The sequence below is a fragment of the Pogona vitticeps genome, chromosome 4, assembly GCF_051106095.1.
Source record: "Pogona vitticeps strain Pit_001003342236 chromosome 4, PviZW2.1, whole genome shotgun sequence".
Classification (NCBI taxonomy): domain Eukaryota; kingdom Metazoa; phylum Chordata; class Lepidosauria; order Squamata; family Agamidae; genus Pogona; species Pogona vitticeps.
The window spans coordinates 215,053,321-215,076,664 of NC_135786.1; the positions used below are offsets into that span (position 1 = coordinate 215,053,321).

Genomic DNA, 23,344 nt, shown 5'->3' on the forward strand with positions numbered 1-23,344 from the left:
ATTCTTGAAAGAAAGTGAATTAAAACATTTTTCATAACTTTGTTTCTGTTTCTGCACAATATAGACAAATATAAAAAATGTATTCACGAAGGCTTTCACGGCCGGGATCTAATGCTTGTTGTGGGTTTTTCAGGCTCTTTGGCCGTGTTCTGAAGGTTGTTCTTCCTAACGTTTCGCCAGTCTCTGTGGCCGACATCTTCAGTGCTGTCCTCTGAAGATGCCGGCCACAGCCACTGGTGAAACGTTAGGAAGAAAAACCTTCAGAACACGGCCAAAGAGCCCGAAAAACCCATAACAACCACAAATATAAAATAGTTACTTTTTAAAATAGTGGGAGACAATCTTCCATTATTTGTTGTGAAAATGAATATAAATGTAACATATATTCGGGGAAAATACATAAATTAATTAATTCTTTGCACATATTTAGAAATGAGAGTGTTGTTTCGTATCCAAAACAGGTGTAGAAGTGAAACAGAGATTAATTAAAAATGAAAAGAGGAAATCCCATTTAAGAAAAAGAAAGAAAACAGCTTTTCAGCCAAGGATGGATGCGTAGTATTTTGGGCCAAATAATGAATGAATTTATTTATTACAGTAGGGTGACCAGCTCATAAAACATATCATATGGCTAAAATAAACAAAATGCAATTTAAAAAGCATACAGCAGATAATTAATTGTGTACTAGTTGTAATATAAGGGACGTGGTGGCGCTGTGGGCTAAACCGCAGAAGCCTGTGCTGCAGGGTCAGAAGACCAAGCAGTCGTGAGATCGAATCCACACGACGGAGTGAGCACCCGTCGCCTGTCCCAGCTCCCGCCAACCTAGCGGTTCGAAAGCATGCAAATGCGAGTAGATAAATAGGTACCATCTCGGTGGGAAGGTAAACAGCGTTCCGTGTCTAAATCACACTGGCCATGTGACCACGGAAAGATTGTCTTCGGACAAACGCTGGCTCTATGGCTTGAAGAGCGGGATGAGCGCCGCCCCCTAGAGTCGGACACGACTGGACAAAAATTGTCAAGGGGAACCTTTAGTTGTAATATATGGGAAGAATCAGATACAGCATTTTAATAGTTATCCTTTAAACCATTGATCATCTAGGGCAGACTGGTTTGGACAGGGTCTTTGGGATATAGGGAGTCCTTCCTACATATTTGTAAACATTTGTAAACTTTTTGTCCCTTTGGCTGGGACCACAGAATTTCTCTATGCTCGACAATAAACCAACCTGTGACCTCAGGAGACTATAAGGGAGCTCTGTGCCATTGCTGCTGCACAACATTTGGCTGCAGAGCATGTAATAAGGGAGTCTTGATCGGAAAGAAGTAGCTTGATGTAAAGTTCATCAGGTCTCCCTGAGATATCTGAGATATCCACTTGGCCATTGTTACGTGAACACAGGCAATCTGATATAGGTATATGTTGAAATCTTCCTTCCATCAGCTTAGAGGGTAAAACATGAAGTCTCGCTAATGTGAAGGCTCTTCTGGTCTTTGTTGTCATTGTGCTAGTCAAGTATGAATATACTGTAAAGGCATTATTAGTAACAACACTGTATTTACCTGACTGGCTCATATGCTCTTGAAGTTCTGTGTCCCAGGTTCTTTGAGTGCTGCTTTAGCACCAACATGCCCCATCGTCAAAAGAACGTTGGTGGAAAAACCCATTTGCCTTATTTCTTTTGTGAGTTGGAGTTTCCAGTCTGATTGAAAGGAGTCAAAAAGTGACATTTGTCACAAGCCTTCAGAAGAGAAGATAAGCTTTAGCAAGTAATTAAACATATGGACTTTGACGTGAGCTCTTATAGCGATTAGGCCAGCATCCAAATGAAAGGCCGCATTAGGTGTACAGGGGGTACAGTCAGAAGAGATCTCAAAAATTTGGTTTGAACTACCTCAAGAGGATGTAGGTCAGATAAGGCAAACAGTTGGCACCTGTAGAGCATTTGAGCAACAACTTTAACCTTCAAAAACTGAATGGCTGAAGGAATATGGTGACCCCCTTTGGTGTGAAAAATTCTTATTAATGCCACTGCACTTTTATGAGCATTCAGTGCTCCATGCTTTAGGTGGGGGGCCCAGGAACCCGAGGCGTGAAAGATTATGCCCAAGTATTTGTATCTTGAAACCTGCTCTATGGGCTGACCATTGATAACCCAATTGTGCCTCACTCTTCTACTGACCACGAGAACTTTGGTCTTCTGATAATTAATTACTAACGACTCTCGATTACAGTAGGAAGAAAGTGCTCTCAAGAATCTTCTCAGTCCCAACACATCTAAGTGAGAGTAGAACCACATTGTCTGCATGAAGCAGCATTGATATATGACATGAGTGCAGCTTGGGGGGGATGAAATTCAGGCTTAGATAAATCTTCAACTATGTTATTAATATAGAAGTTAAACAAGGTGGGAGCCAGTGTACATCCCTGTTTGACCCCATTGAAAAGTGGGATTGGATTGGATAGACCTCCAGCTGGATTACTGAGGGCTCTCAGGTGGGTGTTTTCATATAATCACCTCATTAGCAGAAGCAGTCGTCTCTCTATAAACTTTGGACCAAAGTTTATTTCATGAGATAAGATCGAAGGCGCACTTAAAATCAATAAAGGCCACATACAAGGTGCCTCCTTGTGGGGAGGAGTATTTAAGAGCTAGATGTTGTAGGAGAAAGCCCTGATCCAAGGTGGACTTTCCTGGTTTGAGCCAAATAAGGAAATGCATAGCTGCTGTTCAGAAAAATCTTCCATTGGTCTCTTTTACATGTAAATATGATTATTTCTTCCTTAACTGTAGAACAACAGAAGAAATTGTCTGCAGATAACGTAAAATTTGAAGTCACAAATCCTTCAAAGTGTAGAACACTAAATATCTTTGCCAGTTTGAAATCACTTAAGTTATTGATAGGTATTAAGCAGAAGGCATTGTTTTTTTCAGTTGAGAATTAAATGGGTCTCATGAGACAACTTTACTAAGGCGTTGCCTTGAGCCTTGGGATGTTTAAGATCTACAAGTCTTAAGAAGAAATAAAACTTCAAATTAATTTTGACTACCTAAAATAATATGCTAGAGTAACAATCCATTTACAACACCCAAAAGACCTTTGTTACTTTTAGAAAGAACTGTAAACTCTTTCTGACACTTGAACAATAGGAAATGAATTCTTTATCAGTAAAATGCATAAGGACAAATGAAACATTTTAATGGTCACTGAGGAGTGAAGTGGAAGTTCAGTCTGTAGGCAGCTATACAAATCACTAACGAACCATAATGAATATTGGGTGTGGGCATCAGGGTCCTGTCAGTTTTGACACTGTGTCCCAAGTAGCTTAAACACAACACTCAAGGAAAGGTGGAGACCTCATCAGGTCTCTAACATCTGGGATTTTATTTGTCATTTTGGCATACCCTACAAGCGCAAAAGAAAGAGTAAAAGGGGATTATCTTGACAATGAAATGAGTTACTGAATCTTGTGATAATGAAAAGCAGAACAATTCTAATTCCTTTCTATAGTCCCTGAGGTAGAGGTGCGTTTATAGTTCTGCAGAACTAAATGTAGGAGGGAAGAACAGATGGCCTAAAATCCATGAAATAAGACACCACCTAATCCCAGGACTGAGTACCACTATTAATCCTGGTCAGGTTTTCTACTGTTACTTTATAATAGAGTTCAGAGTTGCTACTGATGAACTGGCATGTCCTATTTTTTTAATGGGGGGCAGGGGGAGAAATGAATTAACTATAGTTTGTTGATTTGGAGAAAGAAAATGGGCCGCCTAGAGTGGTCTATTCGTCCAGATAGGCGGGATATAAATCAAATAAATAAATAAATAAATAAATAAATAAATAAATAAATAAAAATGTAAAGGTATATTAAAAGTGTTTCACCTTAAGAAAGTGCAAAAGAGGGATGATATTCAGATGAAACAATTTCATACTATGCTGTTTCTTTTGTAACACTCATAAGGGATGTAGTAGCATATCCTCTGGGAAAAGAACATTTTGTTTGTTAAATTGATGTGCACGACAGCAGTAGATTGAGTCATTGGCCCAACCCTTTATATTTTACTATTTTAAAACTGCTATCAGAATATGGTTAGCTGTAAATTTATACTTTGCTGGAACAGCTGTGATCTAGTAAACAGAAGATGTAAAGATGAATTCCAAGATTATGGAAAACTGCTTTGGCATAAGTCTTAATAGGGGTTTGCATCATTAAAAGTGGGAAGTACTTCTTTATTATTCTAATTTTAAAATAACCAGCATTGTAGTTAAACCTTTAACAGTAAAATTCTGTTAGATTTTGGTATGTGAACTTGAATCTAGTCTGAACCACCACTCTTGGAATTATATATAGTGAATGATAAATAGTTGTTAATCAAAAGTGCAGTAAATATATGTTTAGAATTACATTTGTTCATTTGCTCTGAATCCTGATATTACAATAGTAAGTACATCAGGAAGTAACCATCTTGTGATTACCAGGCTACTTACCAAGTAACCTTGGTAACCATCTTGTGATTACCAGGCTACTTACCATTAAGTATTGAACGTGATGTATCTGCACAGACTTCTTAAATGGAGATGAGGTAATTTCATAGTGATAGCCATCTCTGAGTGACTTCTGATTCATCACTGGTCTGAACTTAATTTGAACCTTGTTAGACAGAAAACAAGCTTGAGTCCTGGCCCATGCTATAAAATATAATTAAGCCAGTTTGAAAAGATGTATAAAAAAGCAATGCCCACCTCATGTGTGTCTAGTACCAACAGAGAGCCAGTAAACTTAAATCAAGTGCTCCCTGCAATTGATTAAAATAATTGATGTCCTTGAATGTTCAGCATTTGAAATACTTGAATAAAATATATTTTCATGTTGCCCGGGCTGCTGTAAGGTAGAAGGAACATACATTAATGATGACTTTAAGGATTTGATCTGTACAACTACACTAATTTCTGTATATCATTGGTAACACATATTGAATTTTTACAGAGGCTACATGTGGTCATACACATTGCTGAAAAACTGTCCCTGTAAAGAATAGTTAATTGGTAAGATAGCAATATAGTACTCTTGGGAAAAGTGAACCATTGCAAGACTCTTTTTCACACTAATGAGAAATCCAGTAGTCGATTTACTATGCTTGATCATTGCTGGCATTTTCATTTAACACGATGTTTTAAACTGCTGATGTTCATGTAATCTGATGATGTTTATCTGGCCATTCTGTCTAGCACAACACTTCTGTTAATGGGAGTTACCTGCTCATGAGTTCTGTGGTTTTTCATCTTTTAATACTGACAGTTTTTAATTGAGCAATGAGAGTATTAATGAAAGAACATATATAAATGGGAGCAGGCCCTCTTTTTGAAATTTGCAATGGTCAATGGCCCTTCATTGCAGCAATTAATGAATTGCTCCTTATTAGACTTGCTATGTTGATGCTGAATCTGCTGCTACTTTCCCACAGCTTGCAGAATGTCAAAGTCTAGTCTTCAGAAGCAGTAGTTGAGGAAAGTAGCTGATAATAGCACAGAAAGGTGAGGCGCAACAGCAACAAGACCAGATGAGTTGCTTTGCAGTTAGAAGTATACAAAGATGCAAACATCATTTTGCATATGTTGCTTTGAGATGGCCTCTGCTCATCTTTAGCATGTCTTATATGGACTTTTGACAGTTTTCTTGAACTCTATGCCTAGTATAAAATTTGAAAACAGAATGGCACATTGGTAGTAACAAACTATTCCTTGGGATTTGTGTTCTTCGCCTTCATGCAGTTTTGTGGGATAGTTGAGTATTTATAGCCCTTTTCCAACACTGCCTAACAACTAGCTACTTTCAGTGCGATAATGAATTCTATGAACAGACAGACAGAGTAGCCATGGGGAGGCCCCTCAGCCCAGTTATAGCAAACTTAGAATCTAGATGGAACATTTTGAAAAACAGGCCCTGGCTTCGGCACCCTTCGCATCCACAGTCTGGCTCCAATATGTGGATGACAACTTCGCAGTTTGGAGCCACAATGAAGAAAAACTGGAAGAATTTCTAAACCATCTCAGTAGCATCCACCCAAATATACAATTCACTATGGAAAAAGAAATAGAGGGCCAACTCCCTTTCTTAGATATCATGGCCATACGCAAAACTGATCTCCTGTTGGGACACAAGGTCTACAGAAAACCCACCCACACAGACCGGTACCTACACAAAACATCCAACCACCACCTACGACAAAAAAGAGGCATAATCAAAATTATGCAAATCAGAACTGTAAAGCTCAAATTCTCAGCACCAAACTCAACTGTCTGAATTGGGCCCTACAGGCAAATGGCTATTCCAAGAATGAAATCACAAGAGCCATCAAACCTAGAAAACAACACCAAACTGAAGAGGAAAAACAGCCACCCACAAATAAAGTATTTCTGCCATACATCAAAGGGGTCATGGACCGCATGGGGAAACTTTTGGAAAAAAAAAACCACAACCTACAAACAGTATTCAAGCCCACCACAAAAATACAACAAATGTTACGGTCAGCAAAGGACAAAAGGGACGCCCTCACCACTACAGGATTATACAGGATACCTTGCAGTTGTGGCCAGGTATATATTGGAACCACAAAACGCAGAATCTACACCAGAATCAGAGAACATGAGAGACACTGCAGACTAAAACAACCGGAAAAATCGGCAGTAGCTGAACATGCCCTGAAACAAGCTGGACATGAAATTCTATTTCAAAATACTGAAGTACTGGACAACACCAGCAATCATTATGTTAGACTGCAGAGGGAAGCCATTGAAATCCACAAACACCAGCAGAGCTTCAACAAAAAAGAAGAAAGTCTAAAACTCAACAAAGCCTGGCTCCCAGCGCTGAAAAATACAGCCTGCAAAAGGTCAACAAACTCTACCCAGCCACAAGGATTGGTGATCACTGCAAACAAAAGACCAGCTAACAACACCCATGAATCCCAGTGACAGATCATCTCTCCCTTTTATCACAACAATACATCCACAACAAAAAAACACGCTGATCACCATAATCACCCAATCTCCTGAAAAGGACAAAAGCTGACACCCCCCCCCCCGGGTATAAATGCTCAACTATCCCACAAAACTCCACCAGAGCACAGACAGAGTTCTGACTCCTGTCTTCTGAAGATGCCAGCCACAGAGACTGGTGAAACATTAAGAAGATGAACCTTCAGAACACAGCCAAACAGCCCGAAAAACCTACAACAACCAATATTCAAAGTATTTTTGCATTACACAGGGACAGGGTAGTCATGTTTATCCCAACCCTAAGTAATTTCTGACAACATTCTCTCAGGATTTCTGAGACCAGGCTCCTGACACAAGTCTTCAGAGGGGAAATCATCTCCAGGTCTGGGGCAATCTGAAGCTTTGAACCTGTCAGTAAGGACCCAACTGAATTTTTAATTCCTTCCTGGCCAAAGAAGGGTTCGTGCTTGCAAAGAGATTCTGTGTCTAGTTGTAAAAACATTTTAAAAGATATTTTAAAAAGAATAGAGAATGCATATTCAGAAGCTCGGTCATTTAAGCTATAAAGTTACAGTTTAGTTTTGTTTTTAATTTGTGACTGGGGACAGTCTTACTCAATGTTAACAGAGCTCTGGTCCTCTGTTATGGAATATTTCAAACATTTCATAGTCTCAAACATTCCACCCGTCTTTTCACTATGCAGTTGTTTGGTAATTTTAAAAAACTGATGAAAAAAATGAGTCAGCTTCTGGGATTATCTCTTGCTTGTTGTCTCTTTCTGAATTATATGAGCACAAAAGAGTATGTTGTAGACTAGTGGTTTCCAACCTTGAGTCACTAGCAATATTGGCCAGATTTCTGGGAGTTGTCGTTCAAGAACGTATGGGGACCCAAATTTTGGAATCAGTGCTATAGATCATCTTGACTGTTGCCATTGGTGTTGTCAACATTCAGGCTGCCCTTTGCTATGCAAAGTTTGGTATCCTTGCTGCTGGCAACACAGGCATAGTATTGTTCAGTAACTTTGGGCCATTTCATGATGTTTTGAATCATGGATACAGAAGCATAAAATCCTACATTAATAAACCTGAGGGTTTTTTTTTTAAAAGAATTTTATAGTTACAATATTCAGACACGTTGCATCCACATGGATTATCACCCAAAGAAGGCCAAGGTTCTATCCCTGGTATCTGCATGTAAAAATATTCAAATAATTTAATGTGAGTATTTCAGATGATTTGAAATATTTTCCAATGAGACCCAGTAGATCCACTGCCAAAATACCACTCTAACCCAAACATACCAATAATCTGGCCTAGTATAAGGATGCTTCCTATAATCCTGTGCCCCCATCCATCTTTTTCTGACTCATAACACATACAGAGGAAGAGAGAGAGAGAGAGAATCAATTTTGTTGGAAACGGCACAAAACAATCTACAGAAAAATTCCAAGGAAGCTGCTAATCACTTTGGAATGAAGTAAGCAGGACTTTTAGTTCTTGCTTGTTTTCTTCAAAGTTTTACAGATTTGGCTGTAATAGCTCAAAGAAGCATCATTTGGAGGTAGACCAAAAAGCAGGATATGGCTTCAAAATATTTGCGTGACAGAGTTGTAGGAGATCTAAATGGAAAAGAGAAGGCTGCTTAAAGGCTTTCTACATACTGCAGGACTGCTTTGTATATTTAGATAACTTGGGAAAAGTTCAAAATATATGGAGCTTTAGAATTTTGCTGCTCAGGTCCAGGAGATCTAATTATAGTTGTCTTTACTTAATTGTCCCTGACATTTATCATTGTCTTTCATATTGTAATATCTCATTTTAAAAGTAAAATAAATCATATAATAGTTTTATAAAATTCAATATTTTCTGTCTTTATGTAATTGTTATGCAAATCAGTTTCTGGATAGTATCCATCACATACTTGCAGACTTCTCAAGTATTCCTAAACCACTTCCAGCTGCATAAAGAATACCTGGATATTTTTTTTGCTAGCATAAGTCATCCAAGTCCCATCTCTGTAATGACATACAGAAGCCTCTTTGTAAAGAAGCCTGATTGCCTTTTGCTCCATCAACACAATGGTGCTTCCAAGAGCTGTTACAGATCAAAGTGAAACCTGATAATGTAAGGCTGGCAGCATTTTGTAAACATTCTCTGGACCATTTTTATTAGTCTCCTGAAGGGCTATTTTTAAAAGTCATGGAATGGTTTGTTTCTTGCACTGAATTATTACACTCCACAAGAAATATACAGCAAGCACATGTTAACTTCTGGATATCGCAACAGTTGTTCAGGAAAATACATAGGATTTTGTGAGCTGCCAAATGGAAATGGTTGACTATAATTGTAATCTCTTAAAGGGGAAGACTGAATTGTACAGTAAATATTTGGAAGTCCAGGGAGTTACATGAAATCCTGTGGGTTGGTGGAAAGAAGGGAGAGAGAATATAACTTTATCTTGTCTTTTTAAACCAACCCATCAGGTAATAGGAATGTAACTGGATAAGTTCATCTCTTATTTTGTAAGTCAACCAAGTGCTAAGAAATTAAAAAATAAGACTCCAGGGCATGCTGATAAGTTCCACTGGTGTTTCACCACTCCTCTCTTTTGTCCACCCTTGTCAACCAATTGGGATTCTTCCAAGTATGATGTTCCCTTGAATGAGGTTTTACTAAAACATACTTTTTATTTCATTCAGCATTACTTTTGCAGTTATGTTCGTAGCCATTCATCTTCAGTTGTTCTTAAGTATTCTTGTAACCCTTCCATGATTGCACATTATATGATTTCTGGCTGAATATTTCTTTTTCAGAATCCCTCTCCCTTCATTAGGTGCACTGTGATTTGTACAGCTAGATTTATTTCACCCCAAAGAAGGATCAGAACAGCTGAAAAAGAAAGTTATAACATCCTTGAGGAAAAGTTCAGCTTTTAGTAAGATTAGAATAAAGAATATATTTCACATTTTTCTTCAATCCCCAGTGCATTTGCTTTTTACTCTGTAAATCATCTTCGTTTGGAATTCATAGAAGCTTTTTCTCTTATAGATCATTTTAGTTCAAATGATCTGAACACTGCTTCGAAAGAATATTTTGTCCTTTTATATGCCATTCTGTATATATACAGTCTGGATACAGAGCATTTCCCCATGGTGCTGTTGTAGTGAGATTCTAAACATACCTCCATATATTCAACGTACTAAATGCACATTAATGTTCTTGGAATAACTTTGTAAGGGTAAGCTTATATCAAGCTACCTATGACATTTTTTAGCTGCATTAGTGAAATGTGAAGTGGTTATAGGATCTCTTGAAATCTTACAGAATAATATAAGATACAACATTCAAACCTTCTGGAACACTTCAGGGTATGCTGGGATGCCAGTATGAGGTCATGCGGTGTAAATATTCAGGATAACAGAAATGTGCTGGGTGGTCCTGTGGATCAACAGTAGTAAGTTAAGTCTGGTGGTGCAGTGGTTAAACTGCTGTACTACAGCCAAACTGTGCTCATGACCCAGGTTCAATCCCAGGTAGTCAGCTCAAGGCTGACTCAACCTTCAGTTCTTCTGAGGTCAGTAAAATTAGTAGCCAGCTTGCGGGGAGGGGGGGACAATGTGTAGCCTGCATAATTAACCTATAAGCCACCCAGAGAGTGCTGTGAGCACTATGGGGCAGTCTATAATCAGCATGCTTTGCTATGCTTTGGTGATGGAGACCTACTGAGATCCTTAGCTTTTATAGCTCACTCAGTTTTGTGTTCTCTTGAAATAGAACTGGACCTGGATTTCTACCCTAGTTAAGCAGAACTCCTGATTAGTTTTTACTATATTTAGTGCAATTGGTGAAATAAACTTCAGAGAGAGGAGATGCATATAGATGGGGAAAATAGTGTGGTTGCATTGTGTGGAAAAGAATTGTATGTTTTCAAGTCCTCAAAGTGAAAAGTTTTAGAATTAAAAGTGAACTGTGGCTTTAAGGAAAGTATTGTTATTTTGGACTCTTGGAGTACTTTTTTAAAGTTTAGAATTAGACACAATTCTGACATGGAAACCAGTATCAAAATGAGTTCAAAACACTTTCAGTTTTTACCTTGACGTACAATGGTTATCATAAGCAATGGGTGAATGATATGTGAACAGTCTGATTACACTAGGTGTTATATATATATCTGGTGAAATGTGAAGGAACTGTGTGCACTGATTGGTCACCTCTTTACACATCAACTCTTTTGTTGCTTGGGTACTACCTCCTCTTGTTCTTTTTTCTGTTATTATTGACTATCTTTGTCTAAGCTTCTTCTACTCCATCTTCTACATCTCATGTCTTGCTGTTTTGTTTCTCTTTCACTTGATATACACATCCTTATTCTCCTCCCTTCTCCTTTCAGCAAACTTAAGCAAAAGCCTGCCATTGGCTTTTTGGAAACCTGTGGGTTTTTATGACAGTTGTGTGTTTAGCCTTTATAGATGACTGACAGTTTACTTCTTCACAAAGTATCTTCTATACCTACACATTTCAGGGCTTCTCCAAGCATATCGATTCCTCCCCTATATATATATGGTACACTTTGAGCTAAATAACTATTGGTACCCATGCCTAAAGATCAGAAATAAGTGGACTACCGGTCAGACTTAATATTAGGCTGCTTCCTGTGGTCCATTTCAGATTAATTAATCGGAGATTGCACACATCATTTTGGGGGTTACCAGAATGCTTCTGCTGGCATGGCAGTTGGCCATTCCAGCCAGAGGATTCTTAGGGTTGTAGTTCAAAGGAGTAACTCTTCCAAACTTTCCTCTTAACTATGCTTAAGAGAAATTTTTGCAGCTCTGTACTGGGTCTATGACAATGCGTGTGGAGCTGATGTCTGTGTGGCTTTGCACTGACATATGTACTATCCTCCATCATGGCACCTTAATAACACTTGTGTTGGGGCCTGAGATGTCTCCAGTGCTATCAAATTCATTTAAAACTTTGAGCATGCAATTGTATGTTCCCCCCCCCCTTGGGGAAAAAAACTGATGGTCATTATTGTTTGTAACATAAGTCTTTATTTTTAATGAGGAATAACTTAATATATTATGAAATTATTCTTGGCATGGTAATTACATTTGGAAGATTTATTTTAAGGAAACAGACCCTTTCTTTTAATTTCTAAAGAGACTAATAAGCAAATCCATCTGCTTTTCCTTCCCATAGTACATATTTGACACAGGTGCCTCTAGGTTGCACCCAGGGTAGAGTTCTGAAGTTATTGAAGTTCTTTTTAAGCAGAGGTTTGAAAATCCAGTTCCATGAAACAGCTGTCTATTGTAGGACCTAAGTGGTTTTTTTAATCTTTCATCTTTTTAAAATATTAAGTTACTTTAGGAAAATAAGCCATAAGCGTTACAAATTAAGTATGTTGAAATTCAATATTCACAATTTCAGTTCCAAATATGAAAAGCATATTTGGTAGTGGGGGAAGAGAACCGCTGTTCTTCAGATCCAATACCTTGCATTTGCTGTTCAAAGTGTTGGAAGGAGGCTTAATTACAATTTTTAATTGTAGTAAAATGTAAGAGTTTTTAGGCATTGTTTATTTCTATTAAAATGAATATATGCAATGAAAAGAACAACGCATTCACAATGAGATGTTGGAAATGTGAGCTGTAAGACTATACGTAACATGTTTTTTTAAATAACTGCACATTACATATAGAGAACAATTTTTGCTCCTCTGCCTGGTTGCCTATTTTGGGTTGAACTCTCAGTTGAAACATCAGATGTGCAGTTTGGAGGTGACCTGAGATCCATTATGGTTCCCTGGGGCTGAAGTGGCTAGATGTAACGCAGCCCTGTCTGAGCTATCTCTGGGGCTGGTTGATAAGATCATGTGACATGTATGTTTTGTCAGTATATTTGGCTTCCATTCTACTTCCTTGGCCAGTTCAAAGTGCCCCTTCTGATGTATAAAGCTCTCAACAGCTTGAGACAGAATATATCAGGCAGCCTCTTCTCCCACATGTAGTTGAATGGACCTTCTGTGATAGCCTTGCTGAAAGGAATTAGGTGGGTGGTTATAGGTGAGAGTGCCTTCTCTCAGTTGTAATGCCATGTTCCTGGAATTATGTACAGTAGGAGACTTGTCTGGAACCTACACCTATACCTTTTCTTTTAGGTATTATATGTTATTTTTATTTTATTTTTATGGATGTTTTAATATGGGCACTTCTTTGCGTACTGCCTTTTTATTACATTATATCTTACATATATCTTATTTTAGCATTTTGTAATTACTTTTGTTATTGTTTAGTAATTAATAAAACTATAATTAATTACCTTTAATAAGCAAATGCTGGGAATTTATATTCAGTGGAAATATTAAGGTAATAAACAATGGCCCATTTCAGATGAATTATATAGGTAAGCAAAAGCAAGCTTTGTTTTTCAATATAGACCTACATTGGAATTTTCCATACACAACTTTTCAACAACAACAAAAAGGCTAAATCCTAGCTAGACTGGACCTGCTGAATGAATGGGACTTGCCTAGGTCATTCAGTAGCTCTACTTTATCTGAAACTAGCAATTGAATTTAATGCAAAGTTAAACCCTTTGAAGTATTAAAACTGACTGTCAAAAAGTGCAAATATTCAAAAGCAAAAAAAAGAGTTTGTTAAACTACTTATTTTTGCATGTTTGGGTGGAACAATTATGTAGGGCATTTTTTGAGCTAAAGTTCAAGGCTTGAGCCTTTCCAGTCTGAGAGTGCTTTGTTTCTGTAAAGGATAAAGCTACAGATGCATCTTAGGAACACACATCTGACTTCATTGACCTTTTTCCCCCATTTGTATATTAGGTATAATTAATGGATCATCATTAATACTTGACATCAGTGATTTCCTTATTAAGACAAGTCTTCAGGAAAAAAGCAGAACACTGGTTGGACCTGTTTGCTGTTGTATTACTGTAGAAGCCAAATGGTGTAAACACAGTGGGAATCCTGGCCTGGAGTTGTCAGTTCCAAAAGTACACCTTGATGTAAGAGGTGGACTGATGCAGGTCAGTAATACCTAATTGAAACTCTTGGGGCAAGAGGTGCCTGGGCAATTTTAAATTTGCAGCATGAAAACATGTACTGTATTCCATCCGAGGACAACCATATCTATTTTCATTTTGATATGTGGAACTGACATACAGCTATGGCTGTCCCTTGCTAGCTATTAGCAAAACCTTCTTCTTCATGCCTGTACTGTGCTGTACTTCTGTGGTCCAGTCTTGTAGCTCCAATAAATAAACACTGACCTTATAGACAGCATTGAAATGTCCATGGATAATCGCATCATAGTGTGATCTGTGACAAGTTTTTTAGCATAGTAACCTTCAGTAACCTGGGGGAGGGGAATAAAAGAATACTTGGTTCCATGACAGATGTCTGGATCCGTTTAACTATCCATTTATGGATATAGATATAGATCAATCCATTGGAAGCATGTTCTTTATGGCAGTTTTCTCATCCTCTTGGGTATCACAAGCCCAGGTCCAGGCTCTCCCATGCAAAGCCAAGGGCTAGAAGCAGCTGCAGATGGACTGGGGGAATGGTTTAATGATTTAAAAAAGGCAACCTACAGAAGCAGCTCTTTCACTCATCTGAAGAGTCTTTAGGCTGTAGTATTTGATTACACTGTGCAGGTTACAGGCTCTTTCAGCCTCCAGAGGGAAAGGACAGAAGGGACCGCAGAGAAGTGGGAGCTAATTGGTTTTAAAGATGTGAACCCCAAAAAGCAGTACTTTGTCATCATGTGATTTCTAGAGGGCTCACAGGTGTGCATGCAAGTATGTGGACTTGCTTTGTTGCTATGTAGCTGAGAATCTGTTGTGGGAGAGAGGAGGAAGAAGAGAATCTTGGGGACCAGCCAGAGACTGGGAAATTATTTTTTAGAGGTTATTACTTATAATTAAAAGGTACAGCATTGTAGTTACTTACTGTTCCAGTTGCAGAATTTTTTAAAGTAACTTTTTGCATTCATTAAAACAGTGGTTCTTAACCTTTGTTACTTGGATGCTTTTGAACTGCAACTCCCAGAAACCCCAGTCAGGACAGCTGGTGGTGAAGGCTTCTGGGAGTTGCAGTCCAAAACTCCTGAGTAACCCAAGGTTAAGAACCACTGTATTAAAATACCAAAAAATAGTCCGTTACAATAGATGCTACAAGCTGCTGGCCTTTTTTCATTCGTATATTGGAAGATTTCTGTGTCATATCTGACTAAAATCCCACTGAACTTGTCAACAGTGATGCAGTCTGTTCCCACTTTTTTATTTCTTCCCTGGGAGCCGGGTTTTAAGGTATATTCCACCCCCATGAAGACCATCTCCATCTTTTTTCACTTGACCTGTGAGGAGACGACAAAAGCCAAGAATCATGTGTTTTCCCTTTTCTATTGCTGAGGAACTTTTTTTTTCTTTTTCTTCTTTTCCTCCCTTGATTTAATGAGGTTTGGTCTGAACATGGTCACAGCTAAGAAATTGTGCTGCAGTTGCTTTGTGTTCAGGCATTTTGTTACTACAAGTAGGTGATGTCTTTTTCAGTATTTCAAGGCCAGAGTCTTCTAAAACATTCAAAATGGCATTAGCTTGTTTGTCTGTAAAATTCTGAAAGTAAACTTGGTAATAACTAAACTAACTTTGTGAAGGCTAAACATAAAATTCTTAAATGTTTTTCAAGATATTTACTTTTCTCTTCGTAAGGTTTTTTGGGGACAAGAGCACTTGAACTGCTTAGTTCTTCTGCATGGACTTCTGCAGAGTTACCTTGTACAGGAAGACAGGATGGAGGGGCAGAACACTGCTCAGAGATACCCAGTACAGATTCCTACAGATGGGAACCAGGATACTAAAACAGAGCACACTTCAGACGATTTGCGAACAGGCTTCTTCCAGTACATACAGGACACAGGTATGAAAATGTATTTAAAATGTTTTCCAGTTATGTCAGTAGTAGCATTTTAAATGCCACTTTCCTTCAACAGATTTTTTTTTCAGCAGCATAGAGTCATCTTAGACAAATAGCTTTTTGATGTGTTTCTTTTTCTGTTTTAGTATGACCATTTAAAACCTACGATGATAACTTTTTTATTTTCCCTCCTTTTGAACCAAAAGGATTTGTTTTTAACTGCCTTGGTCTCATAAAACAGCATGCTCCTGTTTTAGGAATTATGTAAGCCATTACAGCTTTCCCCTTTAATTTGATAGAAGCACAGAAACTACCAGGTGCCTATGAAGTTGTGTTTTACAATGAAACAGAGGATAACCCAGGAATGATGTTGTGGAGATATCCAGAACCCAGAGTACTTACCCTTGTGCGAATCACTCCAGTTCCTTTTAATACCACTGAAGATCCAGATATTAGCACTGCAGACCTTGGAGATGTCCTTCAGGTAAGTAGTATTGTTCTTATCTTAATCTGAAAAAAAAAATCTTTTGAAATGCAATTTTTAAAAACTTAATTTTAGAGTAATGCTTTAAACACATCTTTAGATTAAAACAGAGATCATATGATGTGAAACTGATGTATCTCTGTTTCTTGGTTTCCATAAACCTGAAAGAAAGAGTAACAAGAAGTACGGCCTCTGAGGACATAATGCCACTCACGATGAACTGGTCAGAATTTACTCTGGGGATTCCAGACTTCCCAATCATACATCTTGGTCTACTCCTCACTCATGCATATATCTTCCTGTGGCCATTCTAGACCAGTGGTTCTTACTCAGGTGTTTTTGAACTGCAACTCCCAGAAACCTCAGCCAGCAGAGCTGATGGTGAAGGCTTCTGGGAGTTGCAGTCCAAAAACATCTGAGTAACAAAGGTTAAGAACCAGTGTTCTAGACCATAAATAATAATGCAGTATCTGTAATTTGGTGGGCAGCCAATGATGGTATAACAAAGTTATGTTACGTCATAATGCAGCAAGTAGAGAACTTCATTGATGTAACAAGCAACATTTTCTAGTTACTACTTGTGTAATCAAACACAGTTCAGAAGCCACTTCAGGGCTGTCTGTTTTACACTAAATGATCTGCAAGCACAGAGTTGCTATCATGAGTATATAACCATTAGAAACCTGTAACAAAATGTTGCAGTGTGTCTAAAACCCTGAAGAGGATTGTACCTTTTCACAGTTTCAGGATCTGTTTTGCATTCAGATGGTTTTGTGTTCAATCCCTACAACTCCGTAGACTCAAAAATATAAATAAATAAATAAATAAATAATCCATTCTGAAATCCTGGAGAGCAATTTCCAGTCCCTTTTGACAGTACAGGACTAAGTGTGCCTGTGGTCTGACTCAGTATAAGATAGCTTTAAAGACTCAAGTGGAAGCCTTTTAGAGTTGTTTGCAGCTCACAAGGTAGGGGAGAGAGGAAATGACACTTACTAATCTGCCCCCCCCCCCAAACTCTTCTGCTGTACCGTACAGCTAAACGATTCAGACTGGGGGCTGACTTGACAACTTTGGGTCTGAATGCTGTATTGCTATAAAAGGTGGGTAAGTACTGTAGAGTGTACGTAGAATGGAAATATTTGAATCGGTCCTCCTGAAATTTCCTATCTAGCGCAGGGAGTGGAGTTTTTCAGCATCCTGACATATATCTGGCCAACTTTAATGCCCACCTCCAGGATGATGTTGGCCTATGAATCCAAACATGGCGCCCAGAGATAGTCTGTGGCCTTTGCAGAACTCCCAGATATCCTTTGTGCCATTTCCTCAAAAGTCAGCCAGCTAGAGAGAAAGTTTGTGAGAACACATCCAGACATAGGAGGGCAACTGGGAAAGGAAAAGAAGAATCATAGGTTAGCTGTGTAAGAAATATAATATGAACTGTGTGAGTGTAAAATCAGTTAAGCCCTATTAAGGCATTAGTAAATTTTGCACACTTGCCATGGGCAGTGGGAAATCCTCTAGCCCTTATCACCCTTTGTTTTAGTTTTTTGTTTCATTTTCTAGTGCCTGTGGAAAGTGACACATGTGAAAAGAAGTTCCGCAGTCTGTGGGGGCCAGCCACATGAGTCAGGATGCTGATATTCTTTGTGTTTAAAGTCACATGGAGAGTCTGCACCATCTGTCTTCTTCAGATTCCTTGCACTCCATGTGTAGGGGAACAGCAAAACTGGAAAGAGAGGGGCAGTGGCTAGTATGCTTGCCTACAGCATGTATATACAACTTGCTAATAACTGAATCCATAGATAATCTGGCAGTATCAGAAGGTTTCCCATCTCTGCCGACATACCAGCTGACATCCCTTGTCAGTACCCTTTGACACTACATCCAGTGCTGTCCCAAAGCCTTCCCTGGTGCTTGGGGAAACTTTCAGAGATATGTGAGCTAAGAAAGCCATGTAGGATCTTTGGCTCCAAGCCAATATCATATATATTTATTAATAGAATCTAGTAAAAATTATATTATTTCATCCCATTTGAAATGACTGTTAGAGCACATTCCTTTGCTTTTCCCCCTGGAATATACTCTAAGGATTTTAAGGAAGAATCTTGTCTTATTTGGTTGTGGTATTTTGTAATTTGGGTTTTTGTGCTGGTGAAGTGGTCCATTGTATGATATGCTGAATAGTTTACAAACTTGCCCAGAGGGTTATTATTGGATGGCTCTTTCTGGAAATTTGGAAAGTTTCCCAGCTGTTCATGCAACAAGCCACTGCACAAGCCGAAGAAACTAACAAGATTCTGGCCTTAATTTTTTTTTTCAACACAATGTAAATGTATAAATTGGACAATTTTTAACACTTTGCAACTACTTAAAATAGGAACTGAAAACACTGTGGGCTTTGGAGTGGTTGGCTTGAGCTTGGCTTTAGATTTACTTCAAGTCTCACGTTTAAGCAATATTTGATGTGACAGTCAACAGGAAAATAATTGTCATCAACATTAAAGGCATTCATATTTCCTTTTAACAAAGAATACCTCAGTTTTGGCTAACTCTGTTTCCTTTTTGTTTTGTATCCTGCATTAAGACTGCAGTATTGAGCTGGCATTTGAGAGTCTGGGAAAGGGATTTTTGGAAACCACAAATTTTACTGATGGTTGACTCATTTCTCACATTTCAGATGCAAGCCTTTTGGAAACCCAAATAATTTGGGTATGACAAGGTAGTGATTTAAGTTCGTAACATTAGCAAAGAAAGCCATAAACATTCTGCCATGCTTATCAACAGTAAGGATTAACACTTTGCCTGTTTTAAAAGTCTGCAGTTATTCTAAACTGGTGGTCACTTAACTGGATAAGTATTTAACAATATGTGGTGTATTTCTCCATTGCTGTAATAGGAAGAGTTTAAAGATTTTCTTATACTGCCATAATAATAATGTCTTTTATACCCTAAATAATACTTTTGCTATACAGAGTCAGTGCAATGTAGTGAACAGAGTGACAACTAGGCCTCAGAGGACTGCAGTTCAAATGCTACTTGGCCATAGAAATTCACTGAAGAGTGAGTGACACTGATAAAGGTGTCTCACATACCTTGAAAACTCTATTAGCGTCACTATAAATTGAATGCAACTTGACAGTACATAACAGAATACACATTTCTAACATCAAATGTTTAAATATTAAGAATTTGGCACAGATGCATGATTGTGCATGTATGGACCTGGATGTAGGCAGTGTTGTGTGTGCTGAAGCTCCCATATCTGCAGGCAGTCTACATTGGAATATATGTTTGTGATAGTTAGAACTTAGTACATATTTTATGAAAATGAAACTCATGTTATATTATAAAATCTAACATTTTAATTTGAAGTGTTAAAAATTATGATACAGTATGAAGTTACTGTCTCTTTCCTCTAAAGCTGCTTCAGAATTGCATAAAAGGAAAAATGTGCATGCAGAAAAGTTAAATAGTAAGAGATGGGAGATTTGGAGACCACTCTCCACTATTTCTTCTAGTTTGGTTTCAAACCACAATTTGGTATGAATTTAAGCGGGAATAGGAGATTTGACTAAACATTAAGAAAGCAAGTAGTGTTCCAAGAATACTGCATTCATTTCCAAGGCTTTTTCTTGATTTCCTAAACATGATGAAAAGGGAACCAGCATTACATTTATGTTGTTATTGCACATTTGGTTGTGGTATTCTGTAATTTATAGGATGTTTTCTGCTCATGAATATATTCTTTTAAAAATAGTGTTTGAATAGCTCACCATAAAATGGAGAATTAATTATACTGAGAATTAATGCAGATTGTATACAGTGGTGCCTCGCTTGACAATGTTAATTCGTTCCAGCGAAATCGCTGTAGAGCAAAATCGTCGTCAAACAAAATAAAAAAACCAATTGAAACGCATCGAAAACCATTCAATGCGTTCCAATGGGTGAAATACCTGCTCATCCAGCAAAGATCCTCCATACGGTGGCCATTTTCTGATGCCTGTAATGCAAGGAATCCATCCCTAACACAGCGGGGAGCCATTTTCTACAGCCGGCGGCCATTTTGAAACCCGATGATCAGCTGTTTGCTGATCGGTGTAAAGTGAAAAATCGGTTCCCAAAACAGGGAACTGATCAACGTTAAACGAAATTCCCCCATCTAAACATTGTTTTGTGATCGCAAAAGCGATAGCAAAAATTTCAACGTTAAGCAGATTCGCCGTCAAGCAGGGTAATCGTCCAGCGGGGCACCACTGTATATTGCTTTGGCTGAAGGTTCCTGAACCAAAGAGGCAGTGGGAAAACGTGGTTCAATAAAGCTCAATTGGAAAGTACATTATTTGCATATTCAGAGTCCCAGATTGAGACTCCAGTGTCTCTAGTGAAAACAGGAGGTAGACAAAATAAGGCCTGTGGACTAGAGATGGGGGTATTTGTATGTGAATATACCCACACAGGTGGTGTTAACGGGGGTCCAGCCCCATGGGGCTGGATGGTCCACTCACCTATGAAACGCGGAGAGCACGATTCTTCAAATGGCTCCGCAGCGCATGATCTGCTTGGCATTCCTGGTGGGAGGCGGGAGAACAAGCCTTGCTGCAAGGTCAAAGAGTGGCGAGCAGATTGCATGTTGAGGAGCCATTCTTAGAATTGCACCATCCACATCCATGGTGGATCAGTGAGTGGACCATCCAGCTCCATAGGGTGGACCCTTGTTAATGCCACCTGTGCTGGGATATTCATAGTCACATACGAATACCCTCATCTCTACTGTGGCCTCACCTTGAATATTGTGTCCAGTTCTAGACACCACACTTCAAGAAAGATGCTGACAAACTGAAAAAAGTTCAGAGGAGAGCAACAAGAATGATCTGGGGACTGGAAACCAAGCCCTATGAGGAAAGACTGAAAGAATTGTGACATGGTAACACTTGAGAGGCTGTCATACGGAGGGCAAGATCTGTTCTCGATCATCCACGAGTTCAGTACATGCAACAATGGGCTGAAGTTACAGAAAGCCAGATTTCAGTTGAAGATCAGGAAAAACTTCCTAACTGTTAAGAGCAGTATGACAGTGGAACCAATTACCTTGGGAGGTGTTGAGTGCTCCAACACTGGAGGCATTCAAGAGAAATTTAGACAATCACCTGGCAGATATAGTTTGATTTGTATTACTGCATATAGGCCCCTTCCAACTTCATTATTTAGTGATTCTAAGTAAGACAAGGCATGTGTGTATGTATATGTGTGATTGTATACACATGCTGATACGAGTAGATTAACTTTTATTAGATAATATTTTGATATACAATGAAGTAGGTGAGAACAATGAATAAATAGGTCCAAAATTACACTTGATCTTAACCAAAAGACCAAAAAAGCAATTGTGTACTGTCGTGATCCCCTCTGAAGTCCCTATCCCCCCAGGCCTTCACGAGGTTCTCGCTCTTCTTTCTTCTTCGCTGCCACCAGATATTAAGGCTTTAATATCACTTAAGTATTGAGACACGTGTGCTATCAAAACATAAGTCTTTATTTAACCAGGGAAGTTGATAATTAATAAATACTGTACTCATGGGGTAGATTACAGATTGCGAATCACTTTTATTCATTCATTCATTCATTCATCCATTCATTCATTCATTTATTTATTTATTTATTCTATTTATATCTATTTATATTTGAATCGGTTAAGATATTGCTTCAAATCTCTTTTAACCTTCTGCTTCAATCTACACTCTTACAGTTCCCTAACTCACTCTTCATCCACTTTTAAGCCACACATAGTCTCTCTCTCCCAGATTCCATCCACCAGTCTTTTTATCCTTCTCCCTCCCCCCTGGCTCCACCTTCCGTTCACTCATTGGCTCCTGCATCAGTGTTCTGCGGTGATGGGCAGGTGAGGTCAGGGCTGTTCGCTACATGTACATATACACATCTGCACACATGCACACAGTCTACAAAGTACTGCTGCCACAATCTCCATTCACTATGTAAATATGCATTCTTCCCTAAAATTCTATTTATTTGTTTGTTTGTTTGCTTGCTTTATTAATTAGCTGCCTTTTCCCCAATAACAGGGCCCAATGCTTTTATTTGTCTGTATATGACATAATTGCCCTGTTCCAAGGCAGTGATAGAAAGGAAAATAATTGCTGAGAATTTTGGAAATCTGTAGCTTACAGAATAAAGTTTCAACTATTAAGACCAGAATTCTTATACAGTGTCTATCCATCTGTCTTTGCTGTCAAACTTTTAAGTGACCTTTAATGATATGCATGCAATAGAATACGAAAGAGGCAAATTTCTTTGGTTCTAATCAACATACTATTGTATTTGCATATAAAAACGAATATGCATATGTGTCACATACCGTTCATCTCTCTGTTCTTATGAAATTGATTTATTTCATGATTGTTTTGCTTTCTTTTTAAAAAATGAGAATAAATCTAGCCTTTGTGGTACATTGCAATCCCCAGTTCCACTCAGCACACCTGCATTTGCTCTAAACCTAGTAGCTTGATGAGTTGATAAGATAAGCTGACCACATGCTTTTTCTAAAAATAAAGGAATACTACATATTTCTTCCTAAAGGTTAAAAAGTATTTCTCAGGGCTCTTGAATTACCATCGTCTGATACCAAGGGAAAATAAAACCTCAGCTTAGACTCTTGTTTGTACTTAGAGGGCTTTCCGGACAGGAAGGCAATCTTGATGCAATGCAGTAAGCCACAATACCAGTGGGGCATTACAGGTGAAAAAGCACACAGCTGTACCCTGTACCACAATGTATTACACTGTACAGTGGAATATTTCCTGTACAAAAATAGGGCTTGGTTAACATTGTTTCCCAAGAGTAGATCACATTAAAATGTTATAAAATCATGATTTCCTGCATTTGAATACTTG

At 38.4% G+C, this 23,344-nt stretch overlaps 1 protein-coding gene across 4 annotated transcripts in view; it reads left to right on the top strand.

The window, feature by feature from the left end:
• VPS13B (vacuolar protein sorting 13 homolog B) overlaps nucleotides 1-23,344 on the top strand; it is a 495,255-nt gene that overhangs the window by 354,417 nt on the left and 117,494 nt on the right. For all 4 annotated transcript variants that reach the window (XM_020785369.3, XM_020785367.3, XM_020785370.3 and 1 more), the window contains exons 37-39: nucleotides 13,856-14,058; nucleotides 15,745-15,952; nucleotides 16,249-16,433. In XM_020785369.3, coding sequence (XP_020641028.3) covers nucleotides 13,856-14,058; nucleotides 15,745-15,952; nucleotides 16,249-16,433 — 596 coding nt within the window. The remainder of the gene's footprint in view (nucleotides 1-13,855; nucleotides 14,059-15,744; nucleotides 15,953-16,248; nucleotides 16,434-23,344) is intronic.